General features: G+C 39.7%; 1 protein-coding gene across 2 annotated transcripts in view; it reads left to right on the top strand.

Annotated features, from left to right (window-relative positions):
• The window catches only part of LOC309694971 (uncharacterized protein C14orf132), a 42566-nt gene that overhangs the window by 5036 nt on the left and 20468 nt on the right, over positions 1-17062 (top strand). The window contains exon 1 of one of the 2 annotated variants that reach the window (XM_082515284.1): positions 6498-6860. The exons of the other annotated variant lie outside the window; for it this stretch is intronic. Coding sequence (XP_082371410.1) covers positions 6834-6860 — 27 coding nt within the window. The 5' untranslated portion in view covers positions 6498-6833. Of the gene's footprint in view, positions 1-6497; positions 6861-17062 lie in introns of those variants that run through there. 2 annotated transcript variants of the gene reach the window in all.

A 17062-nucleotide genomic window follows, 5' to 3' on the forward strand; every position in this document is an offset into this window, starting at 1 on the left:
TAGAACCAGAGGACCCTGAAGTCAAAGGTGAGGCCACAGTAAATGTTACTCGGGTAAAAGACTTGCTTGATGCTACATGTCAATTGATGGTGTACTTCTCAGACTGGAGAAGGCTCAAGGTTGCTGTTGCTTGGTTCCTTAGACTGAAGGCAATCCTTCGTTCAATGAGAGATAAGAAAAAAAGACCGCAACCTTACTCAGATAACCCAATTTGTAAAAGTACTACAAAGGAGAAAGTAAAGAAACCGCAGCTGTACAGACTATCTTCAAAGGATCTTCTGAAAGCTGAGCTTGCCATTATTAGATTTTGCCAGCAACAACGATTTGGAGAGGAGATTGCTACGTTGTCAAGTGGGAAAAGTTCTGTGAGCAGGCACAGCTCAATTTATAGATTAGATCCTTATCTTGACGATGAAGGCCTCTTAAGAGTTGGGGGACGACTGACAAAGGGCTCCTTACCAGAAGAAACGAAGCATCCCCTTGTTCTTGCAAAAGATCAACATGTAGCAAATCTCATCCTAAAGCACATTCATCAACAGCTTGGTCATAGCGGTCGTAACCACACCTTATCCACACTAAGGAGAAGATACTGGATCACAAAGGCCAACTCAGCTGTGAGGAAGGTTATCGCAGAATGTAATTTTTGCAGGAAATATCATGGAAAAGCCTTGGAGCAAAAGATGGCAGATTTACCCAAGGAAAGAATTTTGCCAGATAACCCACCATTCACCAATGTCGGAGTTGATTACTTCGGACCTATTGAAGTAAAAAGAGGACGAGGTACAGCTAAACGCTATGGAGTCATTTTCACCTGTTTAGCCAGCCGAGCAGTGCACTTGGAAGTGGCTAGCTCTCTAAACAAAGATGCCTGCATTAATGCTTTGCGCCGTTTTGTGAGTCGAAGAGGTCAAGTCGCTCACATCCAATCGGACAATGGAACCAACTTTGTCGGAGCAGACAGAGAGTTAAGGGAGGCTCTTGAATCGCTGAAACATACCCAAATAGCGGATGCTTTGCGACACATTGGAATAAGATGGAGTTTTAATCCGCCTGGAGCATCACATCATGGTGGAATTTGGGAACGGATAATTCGTATGATCAGAAAGATTCTGAGATCCGTTCTTCAGCAACAACAGTTGGACGACGATGGATTAAATACGGTTCTATGTGAAATTGAAGCAATTTTAAATGACAGACCCATCACAAAGCTTTCTGATGATCCAAAAGACCTAGAGCCACTTGCACCAAATCACATCCTCCTGATGAAAGGAAAACCATCTTTACCACCCGGACTATTTGACCCTCAGGATATGTATCTGAAGAGAAGATGGAAACAGGCTCAGTACATCTCAGATCTTTTTTGGAAACGATGGATACGTGAATACCTGCCTTTGTTACAGGAGAGACAAAAATGGAACCAAAAGAAGAAGAATCTAAAACCTGGAGATATAGTCATTATAATGGATTCTTCTGCACCACGTGGTTCCTGGCCACTTGGAAGAGTTCTGGAAGCCATTCGTGACAAAAAGGGACTTGTGCGATCTGCACGTTTAAAAACAAAGACTAATATTCTGGAAAGACCTGTAACTAAACTTTGCTTGTTACATGAGACTGTAATCTAAAAGTGTGTTATTTATGTTTATTTATGTGAATGTATAGGTCTAAAGTAGACTGTATTAGTGGCTCCTTATTTTCTTTGTGATTAGAATTGCCATGTCTGATAGCCATTTCAATTAGGGGCTGGGGTGTAGGAGCCATTCTTGGGTTAATACCTTATGTGGTCACTAGAGGTCACATTTTTCTGTTTTGATTATGTAATGTAAAGGTATTTAAGGTAGACGCACGTAATCGGTGTCAGGTGTGTCATTGAGAAGGCAAACAGTTTGTGACCGTTGTGCTGTTATGCTATGTCGATACGGAATAAAGACCAAAAAGGACAAGATACATACTGCTGGATTTATTGGACTGTGAACTTAATTCATGCATACCAGTGACATCGCGTCATCCCCGTTAACGACCACCTCAGTGGCTTCAAGCGTAGGCTTAGCCTCTACAGTCACTCAAACGCTGTAGCATCCGAGCTGTTTGTCTGCTTGTTTGGAAAAAAGTACATTGGCTATTTAAAAATAAATGAGGGTAAACTGAGGAAAAAGCTCCAAAGCAACAAATCAAAAAGCAGCTTGTTCATGCAAAAGAATTCATACTAATAGTCTTCAAGTAACTTAAAGAAGTCCAGACACTTTTCTTTGCAAGCTCCTTTGACTACGATGACCTGGATGACTGAGAACCTTCACAGACATACTAATAGAAGAAAATACACAGTGAGCAGTGAAAGGTGTGGCCGTGGAATACCTCCTGCTGTGAGTCTGATGCCAATGTGCTTTATCAAATCTGGCTGGACAATAACACCCACTGTCAGAGAAACAAAGCCAGAGAGGTTATTGCAGTTTTGAAATGCATTAATTTAGCCAGGACAGATGTTGTGTGCAGATGCACCCTGGCCTATAACAGAAGCTTCTCTCTGTAGTGTTGGTTGATAAAAAGCAAAAAAAAAAAAAAAAAAAGCACTCTAGTGGTACAGCAAGGTAAGTAACCAACTTAGAAGCTCTCGGTTTCAAAAGGCTGCCTGAAACGCGACTGAATATCTCAGAAATGAACTTTCATGTGGCTCACATGAGAACTGTGAGAAGCAGGTGCTGTTTGTAAAGCAAAGTCAAGACTACATCCCTGTGGATTTCCCATGGTCAAACACACATGAAGAACTCCAGTATATACAGCTGAGTATTAATAATGAATCAGCTGCGTCGTTGGCTCTGCATCAGTTGTGAAGAGGCAAACCAAGATGTACCGTACTGCTCGAAGGTGAGAAAAAACCTTATCCAGCACATGAAAGATGTGTGCGCCTGCATGTTGCATGCATAATGTGTTTGTGCGCACAAGTGTGGGAGGAGGAGCATAAATTTACTCCTTTAATAAATAATAAACCAGCATGTGTGGGAGGACTGTGTGGATGGTTCTCATTACATATCGTTTCTCTGGTGGTTCTGGCTCAGATATTCCCATGTTTGACTTTTGATGCCTTGCTCTTTTTTGGTTGATTATGCATAGATTTTCAGTGGGAGTAATGATATTCATAGGTTCTGACACACAGCTGTCAAAACCCAAATTATAACAACAACAAGCTCTCTCCCCAAGATTAAGGGTGACTGATCATCCAAGTGTCCACCCATACACGTACACGCTGTGTACATAAATACATGAAGCCACACTAGTGCAAACATGAGAAATGAAGGCCTGGCCGACATACCACATCAGTCACATCACAGGCTTTAATAAATGTTGAGCAGGCCAGCCAAGTGCTGTAGGTGGCATGACATTATTCCAACCTATAACTATCAACCAGGACTATTGTTACATGACAAGACCCAAACTGATGCTCATTAATAATCTATTTTTACCAAGTTGTGAATCAAGGCCAGTAGCATGTCCACATTAACATGAAAGAGAACAGCATAGGACATAGAAGCACACATCAAAGTCAACGGATATCATCGAACCTTACAATGTGATAATTTTTAAGGCTGTTAAAAACAACCTATGTATTTTCATGTAAGTACTGAGACAAAGATGCTTCTTTTGATGCTTTGATTGTTATTATTACAAAAGGAATATTAAGTGTATATATCAAAAATGGGGATGGAAAAAGTTTAAAGTGTTCATGGAAAAGACCAAGATTCTTTCAAAAAAATTGTGTTCAGGTAATGGCTTCATACATTGCCATAAAACAGTAATTCATTACAGCAGCATGGCATCATTAACCAGTCTTCAGCAGCTAGATCTGTCAGTACGCTTGTGTCTTTAGGAATAAAACACAACATCAGTATGGAAATGGATATGCGCTGCTTTTCTAACCGGATCAGTGAGTCACTTGAGGCAGAGTGTTCCACTGTCTGGTTTTAGGAAATATTGCAGTCTTCAAAGCCACAATCCTACTAAAGAATTCAACATTTGTTGGTGGAAACCTTGATTTCACATCAAAGCATAAATTCACAGTTTCTTTTCATCATCGGTTTATTAAAATATTCATTTCCATTTTTTTGAATGCTCATGGTACAGCCATAAGTTTATTTTGAGAAATTCACTCCACTGAAGCTTCTTTGAATCAGATAGAAAACAGGGCAACTTTGATGTCACTGGAAAAAACATTTAAAGCAGAATTATTACAGATCTTCAGTAATTTCCCTGTGAAATTATTTAACATGAGTGGGAAACAGTATTTTAACTAATGTATTGTTATGACTGCTGGTTTTAGTAGTTCTTTATTTTCCCAGTGAGGCAACAGACATTACAAAATAAGGCCTGGATTAGTCTGAAAAGTATAACTGAAGCTGGAAACTGAAAGTGGGGGAGTCAAATCTTCTACACTGGAGGATTTGGATGTTCTGTATGCGTGCTCAGCAAAAACAAACAGGAGGAAGGAGAGTGAACTGCTGATCTAGGAGATCTGCTTCATCCCCTCCATGGCAGAGGTTATGGTAAACTATAAAAATCACAACATGGGATCAAGCTACTGTAATCGTGCTAGCCCAAGCCAAGTGCCATCAATATTTTCCACTAACCTAAAAGACTATCATCAGTCCATTCGTGTACATTGCTGTATTTCTCTTAGAAAGGGCACATCACTGTCCTTGGATGATTAATTATCAACTTCAGAAAAACAACAGATAAAGTCTGGGTTGTCAAAATACTGTTAGATGCACTTACACTTTAGTGTTACTCAAACACAGAAAGAGTTTTAGTATGCACACTGGAGAGCGGGGTCACCATTAAATTAATCAGTCCCAATACCCAAAGTAGAGCGTGCTAATTGGATCTTTGACGAGCCTCTCCAATGAATAATAGCAGCATCCTTTATTCTGCAGGCCTAGTTAATTCACCAGCATGTCATTAGTTTTTAGGTTGGAATTTTTCACCAGAGCCTTGCAGGGGAGCTCTGGGGAAAGGTGACACAGTCGCACATATTTGCAGCATCTCTACCTGTCAGTCTACAGATTCAGCACCACAGCTACACACCTGTTGTTGCTTCTGACTGACCAGGGCTGCAACATTTATACCACATAGCTTAAGTGTGTAATGCACTTTGCAATCATCACATGCATGTTGCATCTAATTTAAAATAATGGAGTTAAAACTTTCTGCTACAAAGGTTCAGGCTCTTATCAGAAAGGCTTTCTGTTAGTTTAGTTATGTTACTTTTGTTGCTGTTGTTCAAGAACTGTATTTTTCTCCCCATAAGGTCACAAACAAAATTGGACAAACAGCCGGTTGAATCTTATAAAAACTTGCCCACATTTAGACGAACTCCGAGTGTTATGCAGTGTTATTAGCAGAAGGCAGGAAGGAAATTATGATGGGCGAAATCCGTGAGCTGCATCTGAATTTCTCAGAGCTGCTCCTGAAGCCACTGATATCACTCTGGCCCCAGAAATTTTGTGGTGATGTGCCAGTATCAGCGGTTTGTCAGTGGCACCAGTCTTCGTTGGTGGAAATTCTCAGAACAGACTCTAGATCGAAGTCTCAAACATAAGGCTGGGGGTCCAGAATCGGCCCAGCAAAGACTCCAGTCTGGCCCACAATCTGGAAATTGTGAAGGACTGCATAGATTTTTAACTTCTAAGAGTATTTTGCAATTTATACTACACCAGAGTAAAGCAATAGATAAACAATTAAATGAAGCAAAAGTTCATGTTTTTAATCTACTCAAGAAATATCTTGTCTGTAATTTTACACAGTTATCATGTAGAAAAACCGAGATCTACTGTAGAAGTTGCACTTGTTTTCCTCATATTAAGACTTTTCAGCAAATATAGAAAAGGCAGTTTCACCGGTTTGGCCCAATTTAGAAAGAGTTTCACATCCCTGCTCTAGATTTTGTTCCCAAACACAGAGATGGTAAAGGGGTATTAAAAGACCCAGCTCTGGGAAAGGTGCTATTGTTATGTTGAAATCCAGATTTCTCTGAATTGAAGAGTGAATATATTTTATACATGCATTGCATCATTAAAGAACTCTTCAGTTCTTATAAAAAACAGTGCATATAAACCAAAAGAATAAAGAGCTATAGTTCCTAGTTTTAGATTCAATGATTGAAAAAGCAAAAAAACATTTTCAATTGTTCTCCACAATGAAAGACTGGAACAATCTCCATGAAAAATGATAGCACTGAATGCTGTCTTTGTTAGGAAATGCAGTCTCATTGTGGGAAAAGATTAAAATACTTTCCCCGCTTTCATTCATTTTTGATTTATGAAATAAAACAGAAGAAAATGAGTAAAAAAAACGATTAAAAGGTAAAATATAAGAAAATGACGTACAACGCAGCTTGAAGAGACAAAGAAACAGCAGGGAGGCACAAAGAGAAAGAAGCATGACACACACACACACACACACACGAAGAGCGACAGAGACGGAGGACAGAGAGGGAGGACTTGCACCTCCTCCGTTTTATGTGGCAGTCCGGCTCCCCTGCCTCCTCCACGCTCTCCCTCTCACTCGCGCTGTCTCTCTCGCAGCCACATCTCTTCATTACCCCGTCTGCTTCGCCCCCTCCCTTTTCCTCCTTCCTCGTTATCCCCCTTCATTTCTCCTCCTCATATTCTTTTCCACTCTTCATATTCGACATGCGCTTCACGTGAAGTCCACCTACCAACTTGCGGAGTCGGTGGATGTCGAGTAAACAAAAGCAGGCAAATGCTCTGACGGGGAATTAAAGAAAAGAAAACACGCACGTTCGCATCTTTCGTTGAGTGCCTTGGCTTGAACGGAGCAACAGTATGGATCTCTCATTCATGGCTGCACAGGTGAGACGCTTTGCCTCCAAACTGCTCAAATATATTTAGCTTGTCTGAACTTTTAAAAAATTATTATGAATGTATTTTGCCCGTGGATTTCAAGGGCGTGGCCGAGGATTAAGTTCATATCACGCTTTGACACTTTCCAATAATTGCAGTGTGCAAACATGGTTCAGTATGGATACCATCGCGTCTTTATGCGCGCATATCATTGTGTGAGGGCCAGTGGGACGTTGTTGCACTTCAGCATCACTCTAACAGTCTTCAAGTAAATACTTTAGTTTCCTTCCTTATCCTTTCAAAGTTTATAGCTCGCAGGTTTTCTTTGCTTCATGTGTCACCATTAGGCGTTGAGTTGCTGCACTTCTGTATGCTTTTGTGTCAGAGAATTCAAAATAATGAGAGCTCCAAATGTATATTTTAAGCTTTAACCACATCGTGGATGTGATACTCTTCTTCATTTCGTTTTATTTTTGGCATTTGAATTGCACCAGCTTCACTGGCCCAAATCATTTTTGTAATTCATGCAAATATGGTATTGCACTGCTTTGCATAATACGTGCTGAAGTGATTTTGGCTCCATGGAGGACATGTGCTATTGTGCATCTGTTTAGAACATGGGGTTTGTTTTGATATTCTCCCTGCCCTCCTCCTCCTTCTCGTCTCTTTCTCTCAGTGTCTGGCAGCTTGTGGTTTATCTGGTGCCATCTACTTTGCCATTCGTTGCACAACTACTATTAAAGGGTTCATTGCATTATTTTTTTTCTGCCAAGGGCTGTTCTTTGAGGCAAGATGAAGCCAAATGCTCCCAAATCTTTTTAAATCAAGGACCTCTAAATGGAAATGCATTGGAGCATGGACCCATCTGAGAATACGTTGTTGTTGTCCACTATTACCTGATTTAAAGAGAAGCAAAGTAATACATTATGGAGAGCATGGAAACCTCACAAGTCAAAAGTGAAGATGCTGGAATTAGTTTTGTATTTTTTCTTCTTCATGCAAGGAAGAAAAACAGTGTGTCACAAATGAAATTCTTGGCAAAGGTCCCCAAAATGGGTAATAGATACAAGTAATGTTTAGAGATGGATCAACTGATTAATTTATGAGATGAATACCAGACAACTAGACAGCAACCCTTTCAGTACATAGGGGGAAAAAGAGTGAAAAAATGTAAATATTTGAGAAATATGCAATCATAGGACACTTAATTACAAATTACTAGTACCTGGTTGGACTTTCGGTTGTTTGCAGAATTGCTTCAATCCTTCTTGGTATAGATTCAACAAGGTGCTTGAAACATTCCTGAGAGATTTTCGTCAATATTGACATGATTGCATCACACAGTTGCTGCAGATTTGCTGGCTGAACACCCATAATGTGGATCTGCCGTTCTACCCCATCCCACAGGTGCTTTATTGGATTGAGACCTGATCACTGTGGAAGCCATTTGAGAAAAGTAATCTCCATGTCATGTGCAAGAAACCAGTTCGAGATGATCTGAGCTTTGTGTTTATCCTTCTGGAAACAGCCACGAGAGGATGGGCACACCGTAGTTATAAATGGATGGACACGGTCAGCAAAAATACTCAGCTAGGCTGTGGCATTAAAAAATGTTTTGTTGGAAAGAAGGAGCCAAAATTAACCAGGAAAAGATCCCCCACGCCATCACAGCACCACCACCAGGCTGAACTCTGCATACAAAGCAGGATTCATGTTGTCTAAGCCAAATTCTGAGACGACAACATGAATCTTCTGTTGTTTAATTTTGATGAGCCCACGTAAACTACAGACTCTGCTGCTGTTCCATCTTCTTTAAGATTCAGTATTTTATGCATTCAGAGATGCTCTTTCTATACTTTGGCTGTAATGGGTGGTTATTTGAGTTATTGTTGCCTTCCTATCAGCTTGAAGCAGTCTGGCCATTCTCCTCTGTCCTTTGGAATCAACAAAGCACAGAGAACTGCTGCTCACAGGATATTTTCTCCTTTTCAGACCATTTTCTGTAACTCCTAGAGATGACTGAGTGTGAAGTTCCCAGTAGATCAGCATTTGTGAAATACTCATACTACCGATGTCTGGCACCAACAACCACACCAAGTTAAATCACCCTCTTTCCCCATCCTGTTCTTGGTTTGAACTTCCACACGTCATTTAACCATGGCTACATACACTGAGCTGCTGCCATATGATTGGCTGATTAGATACTTGCTTTAATGAGCAGTTGAACGGGTTTATCTAAGTAAGTGGGAAGTGAGTGTATATTGTCCTTTGTCCTATTGTATGTTAGTAATATATTATGGACAAAGGAAACATGTTTTTAAAGAGTAAAGGACAAAAGTGTGAAATACTTACACTGTAGGCAAAGCAATGAATCCAACAAAAGACCAACAGAATGTTAATATGTTTTATTATATGTATTTATAGCGACCTAAACTCAGTTAGCAAAATAGCTTTTACAGCGCACCAGTAGATAATGCTCCAAGGATGTTTGGTAAGTAGATAAAACTTGTTTTTCAACATTTGCTTGATCGCACATCTGCCATATGTGTCTGTAACACCTTCAGTTCAATTAACATGTGAGCACCAGCTTCAAATGGCCGATAAAGGAACTGCAGTTTTCGGCACTTGTGTGTTTATTTCATTTTGAATGAATGAATTGAATGAAATGAAATGGTGAAAAATCTTGGTAGTTAAGACTGCTGTGTATTACTAGCCCCACACCAGACGATTCCCCTTTAACTAATTTCAGTCCTAAAACAACAGTAAACAAATGCTTTAAAGGGAATTTTGTATTTGGTACTAGAAAGGTGGCTTACCACTCCCTCTTGACTCTTTACCTCACACTTGCCATTTTTGAAGTTCACCTTTTTCAACATTCACGTACCTTCCCCCCAAAGAATGCAGCTCTCTCAGATCAGTAATGGCTAATTTAACTGAAGTGAAATTCATTCCTGTGCCCTGAGTCACTCTGTAATGGTGACTGTGAATGAAGTCAGGCAAATGTCCCTGGAGTTTTGAAGACTGACTTCACAATGGATGATTTTTTGCCCATCCATCTCAGTGTAGCTCTGCTGCCTGCAAATCACTGGACCTTCACCACCACTTTGTCTCTAAAAGATGACGGATGCTGCTAAAGCTGTTCTGGCCTAAAGATTGGAAATTTTTTAAAAGAACTTTAACTCAGATGAGCAGGTTTCTGATTTTCTCTATGTAGAAAATTGGTGGGTTTGAAGATGCACTGGTCATTATTGTTGTAGTATTTGAAAAGAGGAAATTGACCATAGAAACTGAGTAGCTTGCTTGTCATTCAGAAGAACCAATAACATGCACGGTGTGTACCATTACACAGAAACTGGTAGCATTACTGGCTATTGTTTTTCAGCATTTCTCACTCCTGTTTTTGTTAAAATGGTTTTGTATGTTATCCGAGAAACATTTCTAAATAGCTCTTGACAGAACAATGTGTGCACTCTTGCGTTTGGTGAATGATTTGCATTTGGCAGCAATGCTTCGCTGGTTTGAAATGGAAAAAGGGTATACAGCATTAGCTTTAAAGTGGTGGCATCCTCGAGCATTGTGAAACATGGATTAATAGGCGACAATCACAGCAAAGCTTTTGAATGCTAAGCTGAGTGCGATTCGGCAGTTTGCGTTTTATCTATTCAATTAGACTGAACTGAGAAATGTTTCACACAGCTTCCCTTAGATCCCTGTGGATATCAAGATTAATTTTTGACATCCACATACTTATGAATTTCTTTTTTTCCCCAATCCTGCTACTTTGATGTTAATTATATTGTGTATATCTTAGCATCTTGTTGAGGCTGTCACTGTGAGGTTATTTAACTGGCAGATGTTAAGGCATAAGAAAATGAATCATTGTGTTAGTAACTGATGTTGAGGTCAGCCCAAGACAAGCTTCGCAAACATCCTGGGCATTCTGCCAGTCTCAAACGTGCTTCAGCTGATAGATCTGCCACACAGGGCAGCAAAACCCTTAAGGGTCTGCCTATCCAGTGGAGGGTGTCCCAGTGGCCTTTGCCTTTTACTCATTTTTTTAGCTCTTCATACATGCACTATAACCACCTCTGACATATAGGGTTATATTTAATCCCCTGTCATGTCTATTTCTTTCGCTTTAAAATATTTTCATTACCTGGCCAAATTCATAGCTAAGGATGAGTACTGGTTTGTTTCCACATTCTCTCTTAGGCTGATTTGTCTCTTCATGGCAAGCCATCATGATTTCTCGTGAAATTATAGCCCCAAGTCATTCTACCTGACAGGCTTTGTACATCTCTTCTTGTGTTAAAGAGTACAGATGAGAGTGACAGGATGATGAAGTAAAGCGTTGTTGACAGCAGCAACAAGCAGACCTATGTATATAGACACAAAACCACTTTAGTTTATTTGCCAGATGACATAAAAAGCAAGTGTTTAAAAATGAGCACAAGCTGATAATTTAGAATTAGAAAGACATGCTGGAGATATAGCAAGATATGTTTGCGCACCACCACCCCTGGATATTGAGTCAGATATAGAAATTCAAGTTGACTTATTCGCAAACTAGATTATTTTTCACTAAACACAATTTTGGAAATAGACACAAAGTGTAAATCTAGGCCATTTTTTCTCTTTTCCTTTTTTTTAAACCCAGCTTCATAAAAAAAGTCGAGTTACATAATGATATTATCTCACTGTGAATTCTCCACGAACTGACTGCCCCTATTAAAAATCTCCTGCTTTCTGTAGTCGTGGCTAATTTGAAGAGTGTAATAATGTCACGGCAGCCTTTTCATCTTGAAGAATTTATTTCCCCTCTGGTCTTCTTTTGTCTGCTTTTTCAGCAATTGCTTTTACATGAAAGCTGTAGTCCTGAGATAGTGAAAACTTGCAACAGACCCAGATTTTCATGTGTCTTCATATTTAGAGGCACACAGGTTGAATGCAAACAGTCAGCTCAAGCAAATTACACGGAGCTGTTTGCATGGGGGGGAAAAACAATCAGTGCTTTAAATAGATGAAAAGCAGGTAATCGTGCTTTGATAGGTATGTTTTCTATTCTGGTAGCTTATCAAGAAATGCAATTTGAAGGCAGGTCACTGATTTATTTTCCTTTATTGTCTGTACATGCAGTCTTTTCTCATGTCTCTGGGTATAAAAATTTGATAAATTCAAGGACACAGAGAGAGTGAAAAGGCAGTAAACAACATTAAAAAGTTGCTAATGACAAACTCTTATACAAACCCTTAAGAGATGTTGCCCTGCTTGACACGTCTCCATTAACAGATGGGTTGAAGGAGAGGTCGTGCTCTTCAATGCAGGGCCACTTCGTAGTTTACTCCCACTTGATGGATGCATGTAATACAGAATAGCGGGGGGAGACGAGCATACAGTAGTACTGTGGGTTGGTGTTGTCAACTGCTTTTTATGCAGTCTTTCCTAGAATCAGATAGATACATTAATTATCTCATATCGAAGACAGAAAATGCTGAAAAGTCAGTAATGCTGCAGCAGGTGGTTAAATGGCCAGCTCCAGGTTCCCACCCTTCCTCTTTCTCTGATTTGGGCATAAACCACACTAGCAAAAATGCCACGAGTTTCCAATTCATTTCCCACCTGGCTGGCACTTTGTTGTATGTTCATTCCCCTGCTCGCTCGCTCTCTCTCTTTATCTCCACCGTCTTTATCAAATATCAAATAAAGCCATAAAAGTGCCAAAATGATATTAAAAGAAAGCATGCAAATGGGACCATCAAGTTCCTGACTAACAGGAAATTGCAAATCTCTGTTTTTGGCTCTCATTATTCTTGGAATGAAGCATGAAACTGCCTTCTTGTAGAATTCTTTAAACTAGGCAACAGTAAAGCACCTCCACCCAGTGGTACGACCAGTACATCTGTAGTAATGTATTTGTCCAATAAAAATAAAAAAATAATAAAAATATCTATTCACTAAGTCTGTCTTGATTAGTAAGAGCTCACTGCAGTGAAGTTATCAACAGGTGTAGTATTTCTTTCTTGGATGAAAGCTAATGTTATGAAACTATATATTTTTGTTAGTGACTTTAGCCTTTGGAAATCTAAACCAGGAGTATGTAGCATTTGTTAAGCAAGCAGTGCCTGCAGAAATCTCTGTGGCTACACATGGTTAATTAGAGGATGCTAGCTCCAATCCCCCTGTGAGCCTAAATTGGAAGGAGTGGATGAAAATGGATGGATGAATAGTGCCTTAAATTCTGCTGAGCTCTAAATTTAACGAGAAAGGATGCTTGAACACAGCCCATCTACTGCAGATGCAGTAACTAACATTTCAATCATTTCAGAACAGCAACATTTCAAAACAAACCAGCATTTTTACTGCATACTGGAGTCCAGTTCCCCTTGTTTTTCCCTGATCATGAATATCTGCCCTTTTAGGAAAGAAGCCTTAAGGTAAAATATGGTCAGGAGAAAGAGCAATGGTTCCTCATCCCCTTTTGTGTGCTCAATCTTCACTGGAGCAGGTGTGATTTATTGACCACCGAGCAAAAGTTGGGAAGAGATGGAGATGGAATAGCAATACCTGCCAGCACATTGCTGTTAGTCCATATGCTCAAAGCTTTTTGTATTGTGTGACACTCAAATGATAATAATAATCTGACATACAAGTTTTGTTTTGGTGTCACAGGTGGGATCAAAAATTATTTAGCTAGTGGATTTAATATTGTAATACATTAGGAGGCAACACGTTCTCACTCCCAAAGCGTAACATTTTACACTAGGTGACAAATCATAGGTATGTTACGCCTTTGGCCACCCAACACGTCCCTATATTACGAGTTCGGAAAAATTAGGAAACACGAGAACCGTTTGGAATGAATCTACACCTGTACATTTATTTTATTTAAATCGCTTTGGAAAACACTATCTAACGCGATTAAGGTGGTGGTTAACGTTAGGGTTTGGGCTGGAATACACGACTGGAACGTGTGTTACTGCAGGAGCGTCATTCTATTCGATTTCATGCACAATCCGGTGTGTAGCATAGGAACGCAGACGGTCACCTTTTGCGTTCCCATGGAACACCTCGTGACATGACAAATCGTCGGTATATTACGCGTCGGGAGTGAGAAGGGGGTGTAAGAGGGGAATGATCATGTTAAACTGATCTTAAATTGATCTTGAGTTGCTGAGGATTAGGGTCGTATCGTATCCCATAGTCCCAGAAAGTTGGCTTTGTTCATGTGGACTTTTCAGATGAAATCAACATGTTTGACCCTGCAGAAGTTAACTTTAGAAGCCTGAAATCAATCAGAAGACACACCCCCAAAAACAGGGGTGTGGGTCTTTCTATTTCAAGTAATGCTATATGTTTTTAAGTTATAAATTTGACTTAGCTATAGCCAAAAGCATACGAGTCAGCAGTAAAATGCATCCAGTGGTTGAAATTCTCTCGTAAAAGATCTATTTCAGTAAATGGAAAGTCAAACTAGAGATTTTTAATGGGATCTTCCAAATTCTTGTCACCAGAGGGACAAACATGTATTTGGCAACAGCTTACGGAAGGCTTACTATCTTGAAAATTCCTCAGATTTTGATTTATAAGTCTATCAATGTTATCAAACAAAATTTAGCCAAGTGAGACCAGATAATTGATGGATGTAGCAACAGTAACCAAGGGAGCCGGGGCTAAATGAACTGTCAATAACTGTCATATTACAACACATAATTTCTCAATTTCACCTTGCCATCTTATTTTACAACATGTTTGCACTGTAATAGCAAATGTCTCCCAGCTGTTTCGTACCTAAAATGAGTGGCTGCATATTGAAAAAAGTCCTGGGGTGAATGAAAGGGAGACTTGATGGACTGTGACAGCCAAGTATGAAGTAATAACATCTTTCCCTGATAGACCTATGCCAAATGTTTCTTATAGTGTGCTGCTTTAGATATTCTGCAAGCATCAATTATACATTTTGGCATGAATAATCTATTCCCCCTAGATAATTGCAAAGTAGCTTCATCAGCCTGTATTGATGTGTTTTAAATAAAATTAAGATACAATTTAGGGTAAAACTTTGAAGAGTAGTGCCTCGGCCTGCTGTTTGAAAATGAGCTTCAAGCTGATGCTCCAGACGTTAAAACGCACATAAAATGCACATCTGCATTCAGCTCATGAGCAGTTTTTTTTTTTTTTTTTTATGAAAAGGAAACACGATTGGCAATTGTGGAGAGTTAAACAGTGAGTGGTTGTTCTGCTTTGGTGAATGGTGAATGGCAGAAGCTGATTACACACTATTAGTGAGGAAGCAGTGATGAAATATGATTGTAGTTAAACATCGCCACGGCTGCTGTAATATATCGGTATCATTATGCATTTTTGGAATCATTAGTATGCTAAAGGCAGTATAAGTGGGTCGTGAGTCTCCAACATGGCGTCTGTAGTTTTCCAGGAGAAGCCAGTTAAATTGTTTACATCTCCACAGTTTAAGTTAATTACCCGCTCGCAGCTTTTCCACAACTTATGTCAGCTGTTACTCTTTCCAAACTTTAAAACCTTACTGGCTTCAAACAATGCCTCCATAATAATACCAACAACAAAATCCTGCTTCTTGATTTGATCTCTTTCACTGGGCCTTACTCTTTGAGTGTGACCTTGGGTTTGTTCAAAGAAAGCAGCCCTAAGGCGAGTGACAAAGTGTACAAAGAGGCCTTCCCCTCCCTCCATTTCCCTCTCATTCAACTCCTCTTCAATCTGCAAAGGAGTTTAGGTTGTATACCACACAATATTACTTCACTGCTCACGAATACTGCTGCCTTAGGAGAAAAGTCTTCCTTTAGATTGGCTTCTAAGGCAACAGCTGACAGTCTCTGTTGTAGCTCTAGCCACAACTCAAGAACAGGCTGCTGACTGTATTTCATATGAAAACATATGATACCTCTCCCATTACAACCCTGGTTGTATTTTAGTACTAGCAGGGCCTCCACTGTCCTTGTGATGTTTTATATAAAGTAAATCTGGCTGCGACCTTCCCTTTCTGGGCACATACAACTTTAATGCCCAGGTAATGAATCAGGCACTTACAGTATGTAAGCTGTATTACATATGGAAGTCATTTGGCATCTCTGCTGGTATGCTTGATTTGTGGAGAAGTACACTAAGTTTGCATTTTTTTTTCCCTTTTAACATTGAATTTTTTATGACGCCTTCAAGGAGTTGTGAATCAGTTGTTGGCAAGTGCTTGAACCTTCTCTTAGCAGGTGTTTTGATGCATTTGAACTTCATAACTCTGTTTTGGAATCAACAGTTTCAGACCTAAGCTTACACCAAACTAAGAAGTATCACAATATTTTACCCGGGGCGTTTTACTCTAGCCAAAATAAGTAAATGGATAGTGAGGATATTCATACTGGAACATGTAGTGCATACGCCATATCAGGTTAGGCTTACGGCTATGCTTTAAGCATAGCATAGGCCCTGAAGGGTCAAAGCTGTGCAGTCTTATACTTTACTGTCGCTCATACTTGTCATTAAGAAGCGATGATATTGTTTGTTGCTGCAGTTACTGATTTCACACCTGAGTCCCGCTCACTTGCAGCCTGTACACATTCTGTGTCTCACCACCCACTCACTATTGCTCCCTGTCATTTGTATACATCTCAGAGTGCGAAAGTCAGAAATTATTTATTTATAATGATGACTGATGGATAGAAGGTCCAGAGACATAAATGCAAGGCTTTCGTGTGCATACGTGGGCTTTCGTGTATATCTTTCATGCTCATTTTTTTCCTTCTTTTGCCGTGCAATAATTAATGTAGGCTTGTCCAGATTTGTTCTGTCAAATTATTCAGAAACTAATGTGTTTTCATGATGCATTGTACATGCAAACATTTAAATAAACTCATACTGCGAGAATTTTAATAAGAACAAACAGAGAGGCACCACTGTAATGTAACTAGGCCAACATGGCACACACATGACAAATGTATGACATCCACCCACAGGGAAAATAACCATTCATAAATGCTGATGTCAACCTACAACAGTCTATAGGTTATACACTGTACTATACGAGTGTAGGCATAAGTATTCTCACTGCCGACAACATACACACTGAAGAAACATCGTCCTCGTAGCTTAAAACAGGCTTTGTGTTTTTTCAATTTTGCATGGATAATGAAATAATGCTTGCTTTTTGTTGTTTACTACAACATACAGCAAACTAAAAA

This window comes from Aulonocara stuartgranti, assembly GCF_965226115.1.
Source record: "Aulonocara stuartgranti genome assembly, chromosome: 19".
NCBI lineage: Eukaryota > Metazoa > Chordata > Actinopteri > Cichliformes > Cichlidae > Aulonocara > Aulonocara stuartgranti.